Source organism: Poecilia reticulata, chromosome 7 (genome assembly GCF_904066995.2).
Source record: "Poecilia reticulata chromosome 7, P_reticulata-male-v2, whole genome shotgun sequence".
NCBI lineage: Eukaryota > Metazoa > Chordata > Actinopteri > Cyprinodontiformes > Poeciliidae > Poecilia > Poecilia reticulata.
In genome coordinates this window covers 4,107,899-4,123,582 of record NC_088836.1, presented here as the reverse complement: position 1 = coordinate 4,123,582, position 15,684 = coordinate 4,107,899, and the positions used below count along the sequence as shown (strand labels likewise).

The 15,684-nt window shown below is 42.0% G+C and overlaps 1 protein-coding gene across 4 annotated transcripts in view; it reads right to left on the bottom strand.

Annotated features, from left to right (window-relative positions):
• tns2a (tensin 2a) overlaps positions 1 to 15,684 on the bottom strand; it is a 73,344-nt gene that overhangs the window by 4,794 nt on the left and 52,866 nt on the right. For all 4 annotated transcript variants that reach the window (XM_008412772.3, XM_008412773.2, XM_017305809.2 and 1 more), the window contains exons 11-24: positions 15,201 to 15,284; positions 13,967 to 14,079; positions 12,919 to 12,979; positions 12,707 to 12,782; positions 10,530 to 10,659; positions 7,564 to 7,629; positions 7,338 to 7,454; positions 4,725 to 6,296; positions 4,273 to 4,438; positions 1,684 to 2,753; positions 1,460 to 1,588; positions 1,238 to 1,333; positions 926 to 1,003; positions 709 to 786 (exon numbers count right to left, since the gene is read on the bottom strand). In XM_008412772.3, the coding sequence (XP_008410994.2) occupies positions 709 to 786; positions 926 to 1,003; positions 1,238 to 1,333; positions 1,460 to 1,588; positions 1,684 to 2,753; positions 4,273 to 4,438; positions 4,725 to 6,296; positions 7,338 to 7,454; positions 7,564 to 7,629; positions 10,530 to 10,659; positions 12,707 to 12,782; positions 12,919 to 12,979; positions 13,967 to 14,079; positions 15,201 to 15,284 (3,836 nt within the window). The remainder of the gene's footprint in view (positions 1 to 708; positions 787 to 925; positions 1,004 to 1,237; positions 1,334 to 1,459; positions 1,589 to 1,683; positions 2,754 to 4,272; positions 4,439 to 4,724; positions 6,297 to 7,337; positions 7,455 to 7,563; positions 7,630 to 10,529; positions 10,660 to 12,706; positions 12,783 to 12,918; positions 12,980 to 13,966; positions 14,080 to 15,200; positions 15,285 to 15,684) is intronic.

Here is a 15,684-nt window from a genome sequence, read left to right as displayed (position 1 = left end):
TGAATTCAGCATCAAGACCTGCTGTGTGAACAAAAGCACAGACTCTCCATCCAATGTCAGATTCTATATTTATTTGTGAAAATATTTTATAAACACGGATCTTTTTCCTTTCACCTTGCTATTAGGCACTACTTTGCAGTGGTCTGTCACATAAAAAACCTAATAAAACATTGAAGTTGATGGTTGCAAAATAATGTGAAAAACAGCCCGGCATATTTTTTGTTCATAAGATCCTTATAATGGTAAATTCAGTTTGAAACAACTTAAAAATAACATTTAGACCAGATTTAGATATTTCACTTATCCATAATGACAAATCAAGGTATTTCTTTACAAATCCTCTTGATCTAATTTTGACCTCTAAATAACACAATAATATTTTCACTGGATTTAATCCTTCATTTATTCACTGAACATCTTCTGAAAAGGTCCTCACACTTTTAAGACCTCAGATTTGTAGCATGAAGTTGAACATGGTAAAACAGTGAATTACTGCAGTAATACTGCCATCTTTTGATTTGGTAATGTCATTTCTGGTAAGCAAACTAGATGCACAATGAATACCTAATTACTTCCATGAGAAATTTAACTGGCTGTAGCACAGATTCTGCACAGATACAGCCAGTTTTTCACTGATGTTTTGGTAATAATACAATGCCCAGGGTTTCTCTCTCCACCGCCATGCTGACGGCAGGATGAAGAACTCACCTGCTCCTTGTTTCAGCAGGTCTGCTGCTGTGCTGATGTTGGTGACTGGTTGAACCTCCTGCACTTCTCCTACAAGATCTGAGAGCATGGAAGGAAACATCATGTACACTAAGAGAAAATACTTCAGGAAATGAGCAAACATGTTCAACATGAAGAATCTGACAAAAAATATTATCCCTTGCACTCTGTAAATATTAAAGCACAGGGTTGGACCAACCTTTCTCTGGGATTTTAAGAGCGCAGGGCAGAGAAATGGGTGTGATAGAATGCTGATAGACTAGTGCAGAGAGGCTCCCTGTTGATAAAATATGACAGAAAAATACATTTTTAAGAAACAGTGTTCAAAACAATCACGTTAATTTAAAGCATAGAGCAAAGGAAAATATTCATTCCAGATCTTTTCACACAGCCTCCTCAGCTAGTGAGCTTAATGCCAGGTGTAATAAAACTAATGAGGCCCCATGCACCAAACATGTTCTCCTTGAATCATTAACATGAATTTTGGCTGAAAGTGGAGGGAAAAACCTACCAAAGTGTGGCTCATTCTGACACCCTTTGATCTTCACTCCCCGAGGGCCTGTTTCTATCAGAAAGTGTCTCACCAGCTGCTCCAGGGGGTCGCTTGCTGTGAAAAACAGGTTATTACTGTCAAAAATGTCATATTCTCCTCATTTTAGAAATCTCAGCAAGGCAAGGTGGATTTATGAGGATAAATTATGGAAAATGGAGAGATAAAGAGAGTCCTTCGTACCTTTGCTGCTGAGGCTTGCATTGGGCGGAGGCGTGGCCACCTTCAGAGCCAGGCCATAGGCTCCCTGGAAGGAGTTGCTGTCCCTGACCAGGAAAGTTCCTGGCTCTCTCTCCTTCAGAGCAGCGATGGCTACAGCCAAACACAACTAAATGTTTCAAACTGATCCTTTGTTTCAAAAGCTTTGATTCTTTCAAACTACAATGGTGGTTAGTTGGTGACTTTACCTTGCTCTCTAGAGATGCCTGGTTTGTACCAGAACCTTGAACTATCTTGGACGAACTTGACACTGACTCGGTTTGTGGTCTCACCCTCCACTTCTTCGTTGTGTCCTGCAAGCGGTGCAATTTCCCCCACCATGGGAGAAAACGTAACATGGTGCTGATGCTGGGCAGAAGGAGGTGCCTGGCCCACATTTGGCCTCACCCCCTCACAGGGGGAGCCCGGCTGGGCAGGATGATGTCGCTTCTCTGGCAGAGGTGGTTGTGGGTGGGGGAGAGGGATGGAAATAGTGGAGTAGTTGGAGTAGGAGGCCGGGGGCAGGTGCGGGGCAGGACCAAAATAGCCATTTCTCTTACTAGCGTCTAGAGGAGCACTGTGGTCCAGGATGGCGTAGTGGTGGTGGGGGGGTCCATGGTGCTGCAGGTAGTTAGGGTGGTGGGATTCTGACCCACTCAACATTAACCTCCTGCCCAGGGTGGCAAAACCAGGAACTGGGACATCTGAGACCGGAGAGCCATCCATGCTGCTGGACCCAGGCTGTGAGGATGGGGATGATGCAGGGGCCGATGGAGGGTTGGAAGTGGGGGATTTGGGGCCCTCTGGGTGAGACTTTGTTGGTGACAATCCATTCACATGTGCTGAACTCAGTCCATTGGCTTGGGTTTGGGTCTGAGAAGGGGTGACTGTCTGGACCACGGTGGAAGGGACAGCAGCAGCTTCTGAAGGATTGAGAGGGAGAGTCTGGGGATGTGTGTTTGGTGCTGATGATGAGGGAACCTGGCAGTGCTCCCGGCTTGTTGTGGTCGGTGTCACAGAGTCAAGAGGGGAAGCAGAGGGTGCATCTATGGTGCAGTTTTGGTGAGGCGCTGTGGCTTTGGGGGGATCTACCCGTGGGGAATCTGGTTTGGTGGGTGATAAAGGGTCCTCCTGTTTGGTGCTTGTTTTTGGGTGTGCTGATGATTCCTGAATGACGTTAGCATTACTAAAGTGTCCGTCTTGTGATGGGGAACCCTCGTTGTCACTGCTGATGATATCTGTGGTCCGGATCTCATAATCTCTGCCTGCGGGACTGGGACTTTAAAAGACAGACACAATGAGAAACACAAAACAGCTGAGTGTGTGCAGTTATTAAAAATATCGACATAAGGGAATGTGATCCAACAAAATTTTGGTTAATTTAATAGAGTTAATTAGGGCCAGTTTGCAGTGGAACAAAAGCAACAAACTCCCGAAATAAGAAACATGCTTACAGTGTTGAGCAAAAGTTATATTTCTGAAACATTTTCACATTTTGTCATGTACAATCATAAGCATTAATATACTTTACTGGCTTCTTATTCAGTAAAAAGCAGTGTATCTTTTTGAAGTGGAAGGGAAATCAACCATCAGAACTTGCCAAGACTCTCTGGACTGACTGGGCCAATCTGACAAAAGAAAATGAAATAATCTAAACTAGTATTACAAATGATTGCATTACAATGCAATCATGGCATCAAATGATTCAGAAGCCTGTTCATCACCTATTCATAGTCAGGTCTGTAGCTGGAAGGGAAACATGCCAGACAGCTTCACTAGCTCTGCTGAAGAGAAGCCTGTTCCTTTGTGTGGGTATGATGAACACACATGTTCAGGGTGATATTGGTGTTCTTCCATATGTGGGATTTTGCATGTAGATTCTACATATAGATGTGCAAACACAACAGTCATCCTACTAGAGCAGCTTCTTCCACATTTTTGCTGTGTTCCCTATATGACTTGTGACAAACGGGACTACCTATAACTTTCTTTTGACGTAAACTTTCTTCTGGCTATGATTTAATAAAGATCAGATATGCAGAGTATGACTAACATTTGTCCTATCAATAGATTTCTCACCAACTCTGTGGTTCTCTGCTGCTCCTCCAGACTGCTAAACATGTATAATTTTGTTGGCCTGTCACGTAAAATTTTCATAAAATACTTTAGTGTTGGTGTTTGTAACATGAGGTCCAATGCAAGGCACTATAAGGGTGCATTCACACCAACCGTGTTTAGTCCACTTTAATCAAACGCTACTTTGTTTGTCTAGACAGTCCAGTTTGTTTGGGAAGTGTGGATGTGTAATCGAACTGTGATGCAGGTCAAAAAAATTAACTAACTCTATTCCGCCTAAAAGCCTCCGTTTTGGTTCGGTTGAAATTAACTCTGTGTGATTCGAATACATATGTGAACAGTAACCAGACAGTAACCAAAAATGGGAAACAGACTACAGTGCAACCAAAACAAACACGTGGTATAAATGGCTCGTGTTCTTTTGCCAAAGACAAATCACAGTAATATCTTGCCATTCCATTTTTGTTTATATTTCATTAGGGAAGAAGTTGTGTTCAGAAGTTTCCGTGTCATTTCTTTCAGCGTTTCTTGTGTAGCGTTACCAAAGGGGATGGGGTAAACAGGTTTTTCAAAGAGCAAGGGTTAGGTACCTTTGACAGTGCAGTGTGAAAATGTAACAAATGTTGGAATTTTGGTTCCTAATCAAACCAAATCTACAGGACTATCAAGTTTGAAAACACTCTAAACTTAATCTTCAAATTCAAAGAGCTGATATGGAGTACCTCTCCTGTGTGCGTAGTGGGCTACTGGTGTGGACTGGTGTCGATGGTCCAGACATATCGGATGGTGTGGAGCAGGCCACATGAGCATCTCTGTGGACCCTCCTGAAAGACCCATGAGTGATGTGATCCCTCCAGCCCACGCTTTCACCGGAGCTACGAAGGCCATCTGAGAAAAGATGGGAACAGTAGAACATGTTAAATGGTTATTTAAATAAACAGTATCAACACAGATCCTGTGTGACAAGAGGACACTTTTGCCACACAGGGCAAAAGCTTGTTGGCTGTGAAACTCCACAGCCAACAAGAAGGAGTTTGTGAGTAATGCAAAAGGATTCTGGCATGTGGAGTAAACCTTTCAATGCATGCTGTTGTTGATTAGGGATGACTTATTCCCTCAGCATTCCTGTTAAGTAGTAACATACGACTGAAAGTGTGTGTTTACTGTGACTCACCAGTGTGTGAATCAGAGCTGTATGACTGTTGTGAATCCGCATGGTGGTGGTGGTGGTTAGGGATATGGTCTGCTGGCCCGTTGCTGTGGCTGCAAGTCCCCACCATGGAGGAAGGAGGAGGCAGAGGAGATGTGGACTCTGACTGGTAGCCCGAGGCATAGCCTCTGCTTTCAGATGGCGAGGGCTGATACGGTGAGCAGGGGCATGCCTGACGTGGTGTTTGGTACCCGCTGCTACTGCTGCTGTACTTCAGATCCAGGTGGGAATGAGCGTGGGACCTTGACGCCTCTGGATAAGCTGGGTGACCTGACGGTAAAGGGTCAAAACTGAAGGCTGGCAGATCGTGTCCCTGTGGGCCGTAGGAGGCTACGGTGGCCCGTCTGTGCCAGTATTCTGCTTCTCTGTCCCTTTCCCACTGCAGTTCCGCCTCCCTGTCCCGCTCCCAGTGGAGTGACAGCTCTCTGCCTCGTCTGAGCCCAGGATCCCTCTCCCAGTGAAGTTCTGGCCCTCTGGTTAATTCCGTCTCCCTCGTTCTCCTGAGTCCTGCCTCTCGTTGTTGAAGCTCTGCCTCTCTGTCCCAATGAAAGCTGTCACCGCGCTCTAGCCTCAGGGTGTGATAGGCAGCTGAATCTTCTCTTCTAATGCTGCAGTCCCTACAAGGACAGCTAGAGGGCGGTAGGTTATCCATCAGCATTATGTCATGGTAAGTTGGACTGGTGGAGGGTTTTGGGTGGTGTGAGTGGGTGTGGTGGTGACTGAGAGGTGGAGGAGGATAATGGAAGGGAACATCTTCACGACAGTAAAGTCGACCAGCAGCAGGTACGGGATGGTGGTGTGGCGGATTATGAGAATGAGGGGTGAGGTCTGGTGATGGGTACGGACAAATATGTCTAGATGAGGGCGCCTCTGAACAGGAGCGGTGTAAGTAGTGGGGTGGGCCACTCTGACGGTCCCACACTAGATCTGGTGGAGGAAGGGACTGGTGGGTATGTGGGCTGTAATGTTGACACATATCCATGTGTGATGGAGGACCAGCTGGGTTTGGACTGGTGGAAGGGGTCGCCCCATGGTGCCCATTAGTGCCGGGAGCTCTATCAAGACAGTAGCCATTTGGCATGAGGAGGGTGCGGTCACACCCCGGTTCAGCACAGCGCTGAGACCGGTAATCATCCCTGCAAGAACATGACCGATTGAGCCTCAATGTCCCAATTCTCTCCGGGGGCCAGGAATCGCCATCATCTAAAATGGCAGTCTCTCGCTCTCCATCCTTGTTTCCCTCAATCCCACCAAGGAGACGTTCCAGCTCCTCCCTTTCCTGTCTGGTCGGTGGTGGTGGGCGAACAAGTTCCTCTGGGTGATCAGGATGGACTGATGATTGGTTCAAGTGGAGGGAATGGGCTGAAAGGCCTGAGTCGGAACCTTGAGGGATCAGATGATCAGGTCTGTCTTCTGCAGGGCCTCCCGCTGGGCTGCTGCCATTGGTTGAGGTCAGAGAACCAGAGCTGGGACCTCGTCGCTTCTTTATCTGAGCGTAAAGACTTCCATCTAAAGGACCTCGGGTATGTGCAATGTCTGAAACAAAATAAAAGAGACAGCTCAGTTTAATATTGTGGTAATGTCCTTCACTGTTTTTCAGTAATCAGAGATTATGTTGTGGAGGTTAACAAAATCCAGAAGGGAAACCAAGAAATCCTTCTCAGCATCCCTCTGTCCTGCTCATTCAGGTTGGACCCCAAAGCATTTCATAATGCTTTGAGGTCCACATGGGTTCTACTATCAGTGGGACATACCAAGAAAACCTTCAAACGAAGGTGCCTAGGAGACATCCTGTTCAGATTACCTAACCACCTCGATTAATTTCTTTTGATGTGGAGGAGCAGTGGCTCTACAATGATCTCCCCACTGAATGACAGAAATCTTCAACCTATGAGGTTGTTAATTTTCAAATCAACAATTATATTGTTGATTTATAAAATGCTCACTCTAAATGTGAAGCTTTTTAGAGTCTTTTTTTGTACCATGGTACACTACAGCAAAAACAAACGAACAAACAAACAAAACAACTCCAATGAAGTCCCATTCTGTCTATTCACCATCAAACAAGACACCAAGAAATTTAACCATTGCCCCTGACCTAGCATGGTAAAAACCAGCCCCTTGTTCTACGCTTTGCTTTGTACACATGATTTGTTCATTTCCTCTGCAGCCATTGCCAAACTACAACCCTATAAAGGTGCACTACAATTATAAAGCAGCAAAAAAAATGTGCCTAATTTCTCACAACTCCTCCTCCCGCTCACTTATTGGCCCGGTTGAAAGTCGGGCCAATCAGTGGAGGAAATCTCCTACAGAGGACTGAAGAGAGATGAGAACTGAGTGGAATGGCTACTTAAGAACCAGAGGCACTGACTCTTGGATGTGAAATGATTCAGATCAAAGCATGAAGATCTCAACATAACCACATCATCTGTAAACAGTATTATTTAGTTGTGTGATGAACTGACTTACAAACTCTTATCAGCCCTGTTGTACTTTAGTTATTTTATGATTGTGTGCCTCTGATTGTCTAGGCTGGGTGAAATTTGAGAAATGGTGCATTAAGACAACAGTTACCCTCCAGGCTGTCCTGATATCGCTGGTTAAAGTTCTCATAGGAGTCCCAGCGAACCACTGGATCTGAAGTGTTGTAGTCGACGATGACAGCTGGGTCGTTTTTGTGGTATTCACGGCCTGTGGAAAAGCACACATTGGGTTTCCAATTCTTTCTTTCTTTGAATAAGTGAATAACATAAAAGTCCAGAAATGTACTTGAGCAAAATCTAAAGTTGGGCATACTGACCTTTGACCCTTTCAGGACCCGAGGAGAAGACGAACTCTACAGTGGCATCGGATGGAAATCGTTCATCTGGGGATAAGAGTACAAATGTTCATTTAAAAGGAAAACGTCATAGAAACCGGATTCTTGGCTATAGAAAAGCCAATCTGTTTTTGAATGTAAATCATTTTATTATATTTAGATATATAAAAGGGAAATGTATATTTAGCATGCTGGAAAACCCTCGAAAGCTCAAATACTTATTCCACCGATGTATTTTGAGGTGCGTGACCGATAATCACACACTTTAATGCTTCATCTCATCTATGGAATAAAAACCACACTGTTCCTACAAACATGCAGTCTGTTATTTCAGAGAAAGTGAAACTGAGGAAGACCTGAAGTAAGAAACACATTCATTACAGACTTAAGTAATGCATGTCTACCAACCGTGTATCATCACATCTAATTCTCACTGTACTCTACACCAGGGAACTGTTATTACTTCCAAGATGGGGATTAAATCACTACTATTTAAGGATTTATTTGACCACAATATCATGAGGCCAAACCACTGCAGATATATTCCCACAATGCCAGTTTCAAAGGCTGCTATTATGTCAGTCAGTGCCGAGATGACGATATACCATAACAGGACCCAAAGAAATTAGGTATTTGGGGGATAATACCATTTTCTTTCCAACAATTTATAAGATATAAAAGGACTGCTCTTCAATAACGCAAATGAAGCGCAGTTCTTCATAGTAATACGGTTTTATAGCTGCTGATTAAAACCATTTTCTGTGAAAATGAAATGTAAACTTTATTTAATTCATATTGGAAAGAGAAATATCATAGTTCCACAGTAGGGAAATTCAGGGGCAACAACAGCAAAGTGACAGGCAGTTGAGCCACGTAGGCAGTGACATGTGCAAAGGCTGACCAGGGGGAGGCCATGGCTCCACCCTAAAAAATGCTTCTTGTTGGCTGTGGAGTTTCAGACTATGTTCAAAAGTGTCCTTTTGCCACACAGGATCTGTGTTGATACTGTTTATTGAAATAACCATTTAACATATTCTACTGTTCCCATCTTTTCTCAGATGGCCTTCGTAGCTCTGGTGAGAGCGTGGGCTGGAGGGATCACATCACTCATGGGTCTCTCAGGAGGGTCCACAGAGATGCTCATGTGGCCTGCTCCACACCATCCGATATGTCTGGACCATCGACACCAGAGAATCATGTTCAGTTCATACAAAGGCATACACAACAGGGTTTCAATCAAGACCTAAATGAACAATCCAATAAATAAATACATAGAAATACATACAGTATGTTAGTGGTGGGACTCGATCAAATTTTTTAATCAAGTTAATTGCAGGATCTGTAATTAATCACATTTTGATCAGAAACTATATCCCAACAAAGTAAGCTACTGTTACGACTGACGGCGTAAAGTTAATTATGAATGATGAGTGTGCAGGTGCCCATCCCTGATTGGTTCAAAGAAGACGACGGAGATGTCCTATTGGCTGCTTTCCGGAAGTGACGGGCATAAAAGCTGGTGAAGCGGACTTCCTGTGTCCCATCCTCGACTCATCTCCACCGGCCACACCCCTTTCCTTTGTTCATCTTAGAATTCTGGAGTGTAGGAGTGAGCTGCCGTTTATGTTTCCTCAGTTTTCTCATGTTTTTCTTAAGTTAGGAAGGTAAGTTTTTGTCCTTTGGTTTATTTACTTTCGATTAGGTAAGTTTCTGTTACTATTTAGGTAGTTTCCTTTTGTTTGTTGTTTTCGGCGATATCTCACTCTGAAGCCAAGTACTCCATTTGTAACACATTTATCAAAAATGCATCTTTTTAAAATAAATAATAATTATCAACTGTTCAACTTTGTGTGTGTCGGTTGTTGAGATCAGAGGAGGATGGATCCTTCATGTTGCGACCTGGCCCCCCCTAGACTGGTCGTAACAGTTACATTTTCAATTCAAAGCCCATTTTTGCTGCTAAATTATTGCATAAATAGATATATGAGCTCAAAAACAGACATTTATTGTTTTTAATCTGCTATTCAGGTTATTCAACAATCAGACTGGTTTAAAGTGTTAATCTACCCATTCAGCTTTCCAGTGTTTTGGAAACCCCTGATCATGATACTTTAGAAATGAAGGAGTTCATACCTTTAGGGGACTGCGGACGCTTAGCGTTAGGGACATTTATACTGCAACATGTTTAAGCATTGACATGCTATTTTAGGCTTCAATAGCTTTGCTGATGGGCTAATTCCTTTTAGCACAGCTTGAACACAATAATCTTTTCCAGCATCCCATCAGATCATTTAGTTTCTAAACAAAACTGAACCACCAGTGGGCTGAGAGAAGCAACTTCCTCGTCCATTGCTGCTGTTTGCGGATGTCGCTTGTGCATCAGATTTATGTTCATACCAGAAACGCAATAGAAAGGGTCACGGTCGGGACTTCTGCATGTTAATAAAAATCAATTAACTGCTGTAAATTTTTAGCATGTTTAGATCTATGTAAGCAAAACATATCATAGAGTATGGGCAAAACTATAATTTAAAATACTATTCTGAAATAAAAAATAGCATACTCCATATGGATGTGTATGTATCAGGCATATTCTGTTTTTTTTTTTTTAAAGTCTGTCTTTATTAAACTGTCTAACAAAGCAAAAGAAAACGGTAAAAAAGTAGCCAAATCCCAAGAAGAAACTTTGAAAAAAACAAAAAAAACAAAAACAAAAAAAAAACAAAGACAAAAACAAAACAAAACAAAACAAAGCAAAAAAAACAACCAAAAACTGGTAAGCTACTCATTAAGACGACTTTGCATGAAAACCTCTCTTCCATTCGCGAACGGATTAAAAAAAGTACACAATAAAACAAACTTGTAAACCCAAACCCTCATTCTTCATATCTGTTACCTATGGTTCCTTAACTCCTGTCAGCTGCATCTACCCAAGTGGATAAACTCACCGGTGAAAGCTTCATCCAGTTCCCCCTTTCCAAACCAGAGCTGGGATCCATGGATGGTGCAGGTGTGGAACTGCAGCCTGAACACCGTGTCTCTGTCGGCACCGTGGGCCCGCCTGTGGTAGCATTTCACCTGTAGGGGGCAACAGAAGGTGAGGGAAACAATGGAGTTTTGGAGCAGATGTGGGATAATTGCATGCCTGTGGAGTTAATGGGAGGCCTTATATTCCCTGAAGAGTGACACCTACACTTTTGAAATGTCAGACTGCACACACAGACAAATTAGGATATCTGGTTAACAAGCTGCTCTTATTCCCCGTCTGAACTAGAGGGCCTTGCTAAATTATTCACAACCCTTGAGCTTTTCCACATTTTGTAATTTTTTTCGCCACAGGCTTTAATGCATTCTGTTAAGCATGTTTTTCCTAAGTTCTTCCAAATGAAGTCTGAAAATTGCAATGTGCATTTGTATTTTGTTGTCTTTATTCTGATTCTAACTAAAAATCCTTTGTGACCAGTTGCCCTCACATGTCACAAAATAAGTAAATAAAACTCAGGGAGAGATAACAAGCATGTAGAAGAGTGTTCTGGTCAAATGAGACTAAAACCAAACATTTTTGCTGATTGGAACTGGTGGTTTATGATATGGGCAGTCACCCAGGGTGGCAAAAGAACAGATGGGGAGATTTTGTACAGGAACACCATATAAAAAAAGTACATTTACCCATCAGCTGAGTTTTGAAGGACATTTTTATTCCTCTCATGTGTGTGCAGTTAAAGGGGAGCTGGAACCCCTTGCTTGTGGGTTGGAAAATAGACAATTTTACATGTTTTGTGAAGAATTTCACTGCATTTTGACCTGCTCCAGAATTCATAATATTTCCTGCATTTTAATTGGGTAGGAGGCAGCAGAAGGAGACAGTTACCCAGATTGCCACTGCCTAACAATGCACACCACTATAAACACATCATCGCCATGGTGAAATGTTGACAGCATCATGCTTTTCCTCTACAACACAAGTGTCAAACAGCTACGGCGGTGCAGATTTGGCCCCAAGGCCTTGAGTTTATGTGGCCCTCAACACCCTAAAGGGCAAAATAGAACTACAAGTTAAGAATTGTGCACTTAAATGTTATTTTATTAGTCAAATCAATGTGAAATTATGTTAAATATTAATTTTACTCATTAAATAAGGTGTGAGCAATATTGTTTAAACAGTTTAATAGGTAATTTTATTAATACGGTCTGCCACAACTGGCTCTTTAAGGAAATTCATGATCTCAATGTAGACTGAACAGAACATGAGTTTGACACCCTCGCTCTATGAGTACAGGGAAGCTGCTCAGTGCTCAGGAAAGAATCATGGACTATCCTGGAGGAAAACCTCTAAAAAACTGCAAAATAAACCCCCATAAAATGTTCACAGTTCAGCAGAACAACCTAAACATGACGACCAGAACTAAAATAAGTTTAAATCAAAGCAAAGCATTATTATTGTGTTAAAATGGTCCTGTCAAAGCTCAGACCTGAATCCACTGAGAATCCGTGTCAAAAAATAAAAACTGAGAAACTCTTCATCCAATCAGATGGAGTTTAAGCTATTTAGCAAAGAAGAATGGGTGAAATTTTAAATGTGCAAAGCTGGCAGGAAGATAAAAAAAAACTCAAGACAAATAACCCCCAAAATACTCAAGTTGGTCCAAAATATTCCAAATGCAAGCAACATGCAAGCAAAATGAAAAGATTCGTTTAAACCCTAAATTGTGTTGGGGTGTTAATAATTTGAGTCTGATAAAATCCTCTGCTTTTATCAGACTCGAATTAGAGGTCTGTGGCTGTGAAAGGACAAAATGAGAAACAGTTCAAGAGGTGTGAATATGTTGATCCGAAGGTCAAAGTTTTGACTCATGTAAAGCATATTTCTCGTTCTGATATTTTTTGTTTTTTCTATATCAGATGTTGCAGACAAACTGTGTGATTTATCCCACATTTTTTAATCAATATTAAGAAATTATTGACTTAAAACAAGCTCATATATTTTGCAAAAGTTACTTGTAAGTTTGTTTTGTCTTATTTCAAGTGTACTAAGATATTTGCTTTAGAAACTAGACCAAAAATAAAAGATGTATGTTTTGCAGCACAGGCCTTTAGTGTGGGATTTCCTTCACATTCGACTCACCATGATGTCACCTTTCAGCAACAAGGCCGGTTCGACGGACACACACAGTCGCCTCCCACCAGTGCCTTGAAGGTCACTGCGAACAACAATGGCTTCAGAAACAAGACGGTGTACGCAACACTTCTTTTACTGCTTAACTTTAGAACAAATTGGTCAAATGTCAATGCTTATCTGGTCCATCAGTTTGCCTTTCAATAGGAAAGTAGACTCACTATATGCCTGAAGTGTAGACCAGCTGCATGGACTGATAGATCTTCAAGAAGGGGTGGTAACCTAGGAAGAGGAGAGATAATTTTAGACTTTGCGAGCATTATCAGCATCAGGACGGAGGAATGCGCTGACTTCCATCCACTCCTTCTGGACCCGATCATCAGATTAAAGACAAACAGACGGACATGTGTGTGGGTAGAGAGCGAATTCAGCCGACTATGGCGTCTGCATTGAAAACACTGCTGCAATTTGACTGGGAAGGCCTGTCAGGGCCAAGACAAACATCACATCCAATTATAGGATGTGTCTTTATATGAAGGGACAGCAGATCAGGGACAGGAGGTACTTCTGGGTTCCGTTAAGAATTTCCTTACAACAACTGAACGTGGAAGCATAGTTTCATAGAAAAACATCAGGATCTTCAGGACATCAGACATCAAAACATAAAGTCTCTCCCTCTTTGCCCTGAATCACAGTGTCAAATTATATTATGATGTAGCATTTTATTTTGGCAGCGAAAAAACGTCCAATACATTTCCTGCTTTTATTTCTCCTGACTTTGAGGCTTTTTGCTGATGTTCTGTCTGATACAGGATTTTTATCAGGGTGGCCCCAAATGCCCCAACACACTTAATAAGCCTGGTGGGCCATCAGGCTACACTTGGACCCCCCACCAGGCTAAGTGTCATTTGTTTATTTTAAAAAAGGGGTTTTTGTACACCAGTAATATGAGCAAAATTTAAGGATTAAGCTGGATTTGTAGTTTACCCATTGAACTGGGAGCAAAACGGTGCCTAATTGCATGGTTCCTGCACCTGCCCCTTGGCCTCGCATCTCATATTATGATGCCTGCTTGTGCAACTCTAAATTTTTGTAACTTTAAACATTTTTTAATACAAAGAGATGATAGCCCAGTAGTGGACTGCCCTAGTACCCCCCAGCACTAAGCGTGGCAGGTTTTTTCCCAGTTCATGATTATTGAACAGATTTTCCAGAAACAAAGAAAATCTATTTTTAATAGTTTGGCTCCATACTAATGAAGAAATGTACCTCCTTCACCCTGGAAGTTGGGAAGTGATGGGATAAGAACTTGGTGGAGGAAGAGAGGGCTGCTGTTCATCTTTATCGCCCCAGAGAGAAGGCCTCCAAAGTAATAAATATACCTGGGAAAAAGAAGTGGACATAAGAATCAGGAAGAAGTAGGAAAAACATGTATTGTTGTTGCCAGGTAACCACTAGTATTTAAATGTTTGGTAGAGGAAAAAAAATGCTGAGCTTAGTTTAAATGTTTTCTCAGTTCTTGGGCTACAGGCATGAGGAAACAGCTGCTTCTATGACCGTCAAAAACTACTTTCAATGTATTTAGATGGAAAAGTATGATCTGCTGATTTGGTTTAGCCTATGTGAAAATCTCTTCAAAAGCATGGGGTTTGGAGTGTGCAAGTGTGTGTGTTAAAACCATGCCAAGGCAGAAAAACATCAACAATAATTTTAGGAAAGCCATCACTGATGCCTGTCAAACTGGGAAGAGTTAAAAGCTATTTGTAAGCAATTTGAAGTCTTTCCTACAGTAGGAAAGATTATTCATTGGTGAATATATGGACTTGTTTTGCAATCATGGGGAGTTTGGGGTCATTGAACTCATCTATATGGTGTCTGACACCTGAAGCTTGTCTGAAATTTGGTCATGTTAGCAATAAAGTAATGTTGGGCCATAAATTCTGCTCAACACGAGAAAGGAAAATATTTTAGCTTTCTCTAGTAAGAAAGATTTCAGCATGGATTGACAGATTTTTTTTAGCCTTCAGTGGTCAGCACACTTGACAAAATTTTTGATTAGCACTTCAGCTAACCCTCCTTATGTCCACATTTTACTGCTTTAGCAATAGCTCCCCCTAAATGCTGTTTGTTAGCAGAACTAATGTTTATGATTAGTGCGTTAGGGTTAGCACAGCTAACATTTTAGCTAGCTGTACCCAGTTAGTATTTATAACCCAAGGAGGGTAAAAGAAACAAACAGATAACAAAGTGATGACATTACTGTCAAATGACACAACCAACTGTAAGTTGAAAATATTAATATTAATCAAAAATCTTTCTGATATTTTTCAAACTAAAGATACCACAGTCAAACAAAAAACTGAAGGTCAGAAGTGGTTTCCGTTTCCCTTTTCCGCCAATCGGATGCATTCATTAATTTAACGTATGCTGTTGGACACCAACACCCCCTGCCTCACTGCATCCTCCCTACTTATTTCCTCTCAGATCATCCTGCGGCCACTACCTGTTTTGGGACGGCTGGAGGGAAGAGGACACCTTATCTTCACAGAACTTCCTCATGGCCAGAGTACTGAGAGCCTGGTCCGCTCTGTACACAGATGTACACACACACACAGACACACACACACACACACACAGAGACACACACACACGCAAACACACAAGTGCTTTGAGTTAACGGTTTCCATCATGGAGCTCCAAAAAGTACATGGAAAGGATACAGCTGGCATAGAGAACAGGATAAACTGGTTTCCACTGTTCCTAAAAGGAATCCAACACACTTAATTTATTAAAGGGGACCTATTATTCTTCCTTAAACAGGTTAGGATAAATCTATGGGCTACGCAAAACATGTTCATTCTATTTTTTGCAAAAAATCCTTCTTAGATCATGAGATTTCATTCTGGTTTCTGCTTTTTAGAGCTCCTTTCAGAATAAGTTGTTTTAGGGCCAGCAGCTACTTATTTAAGTCCAAATAATCAGCCACT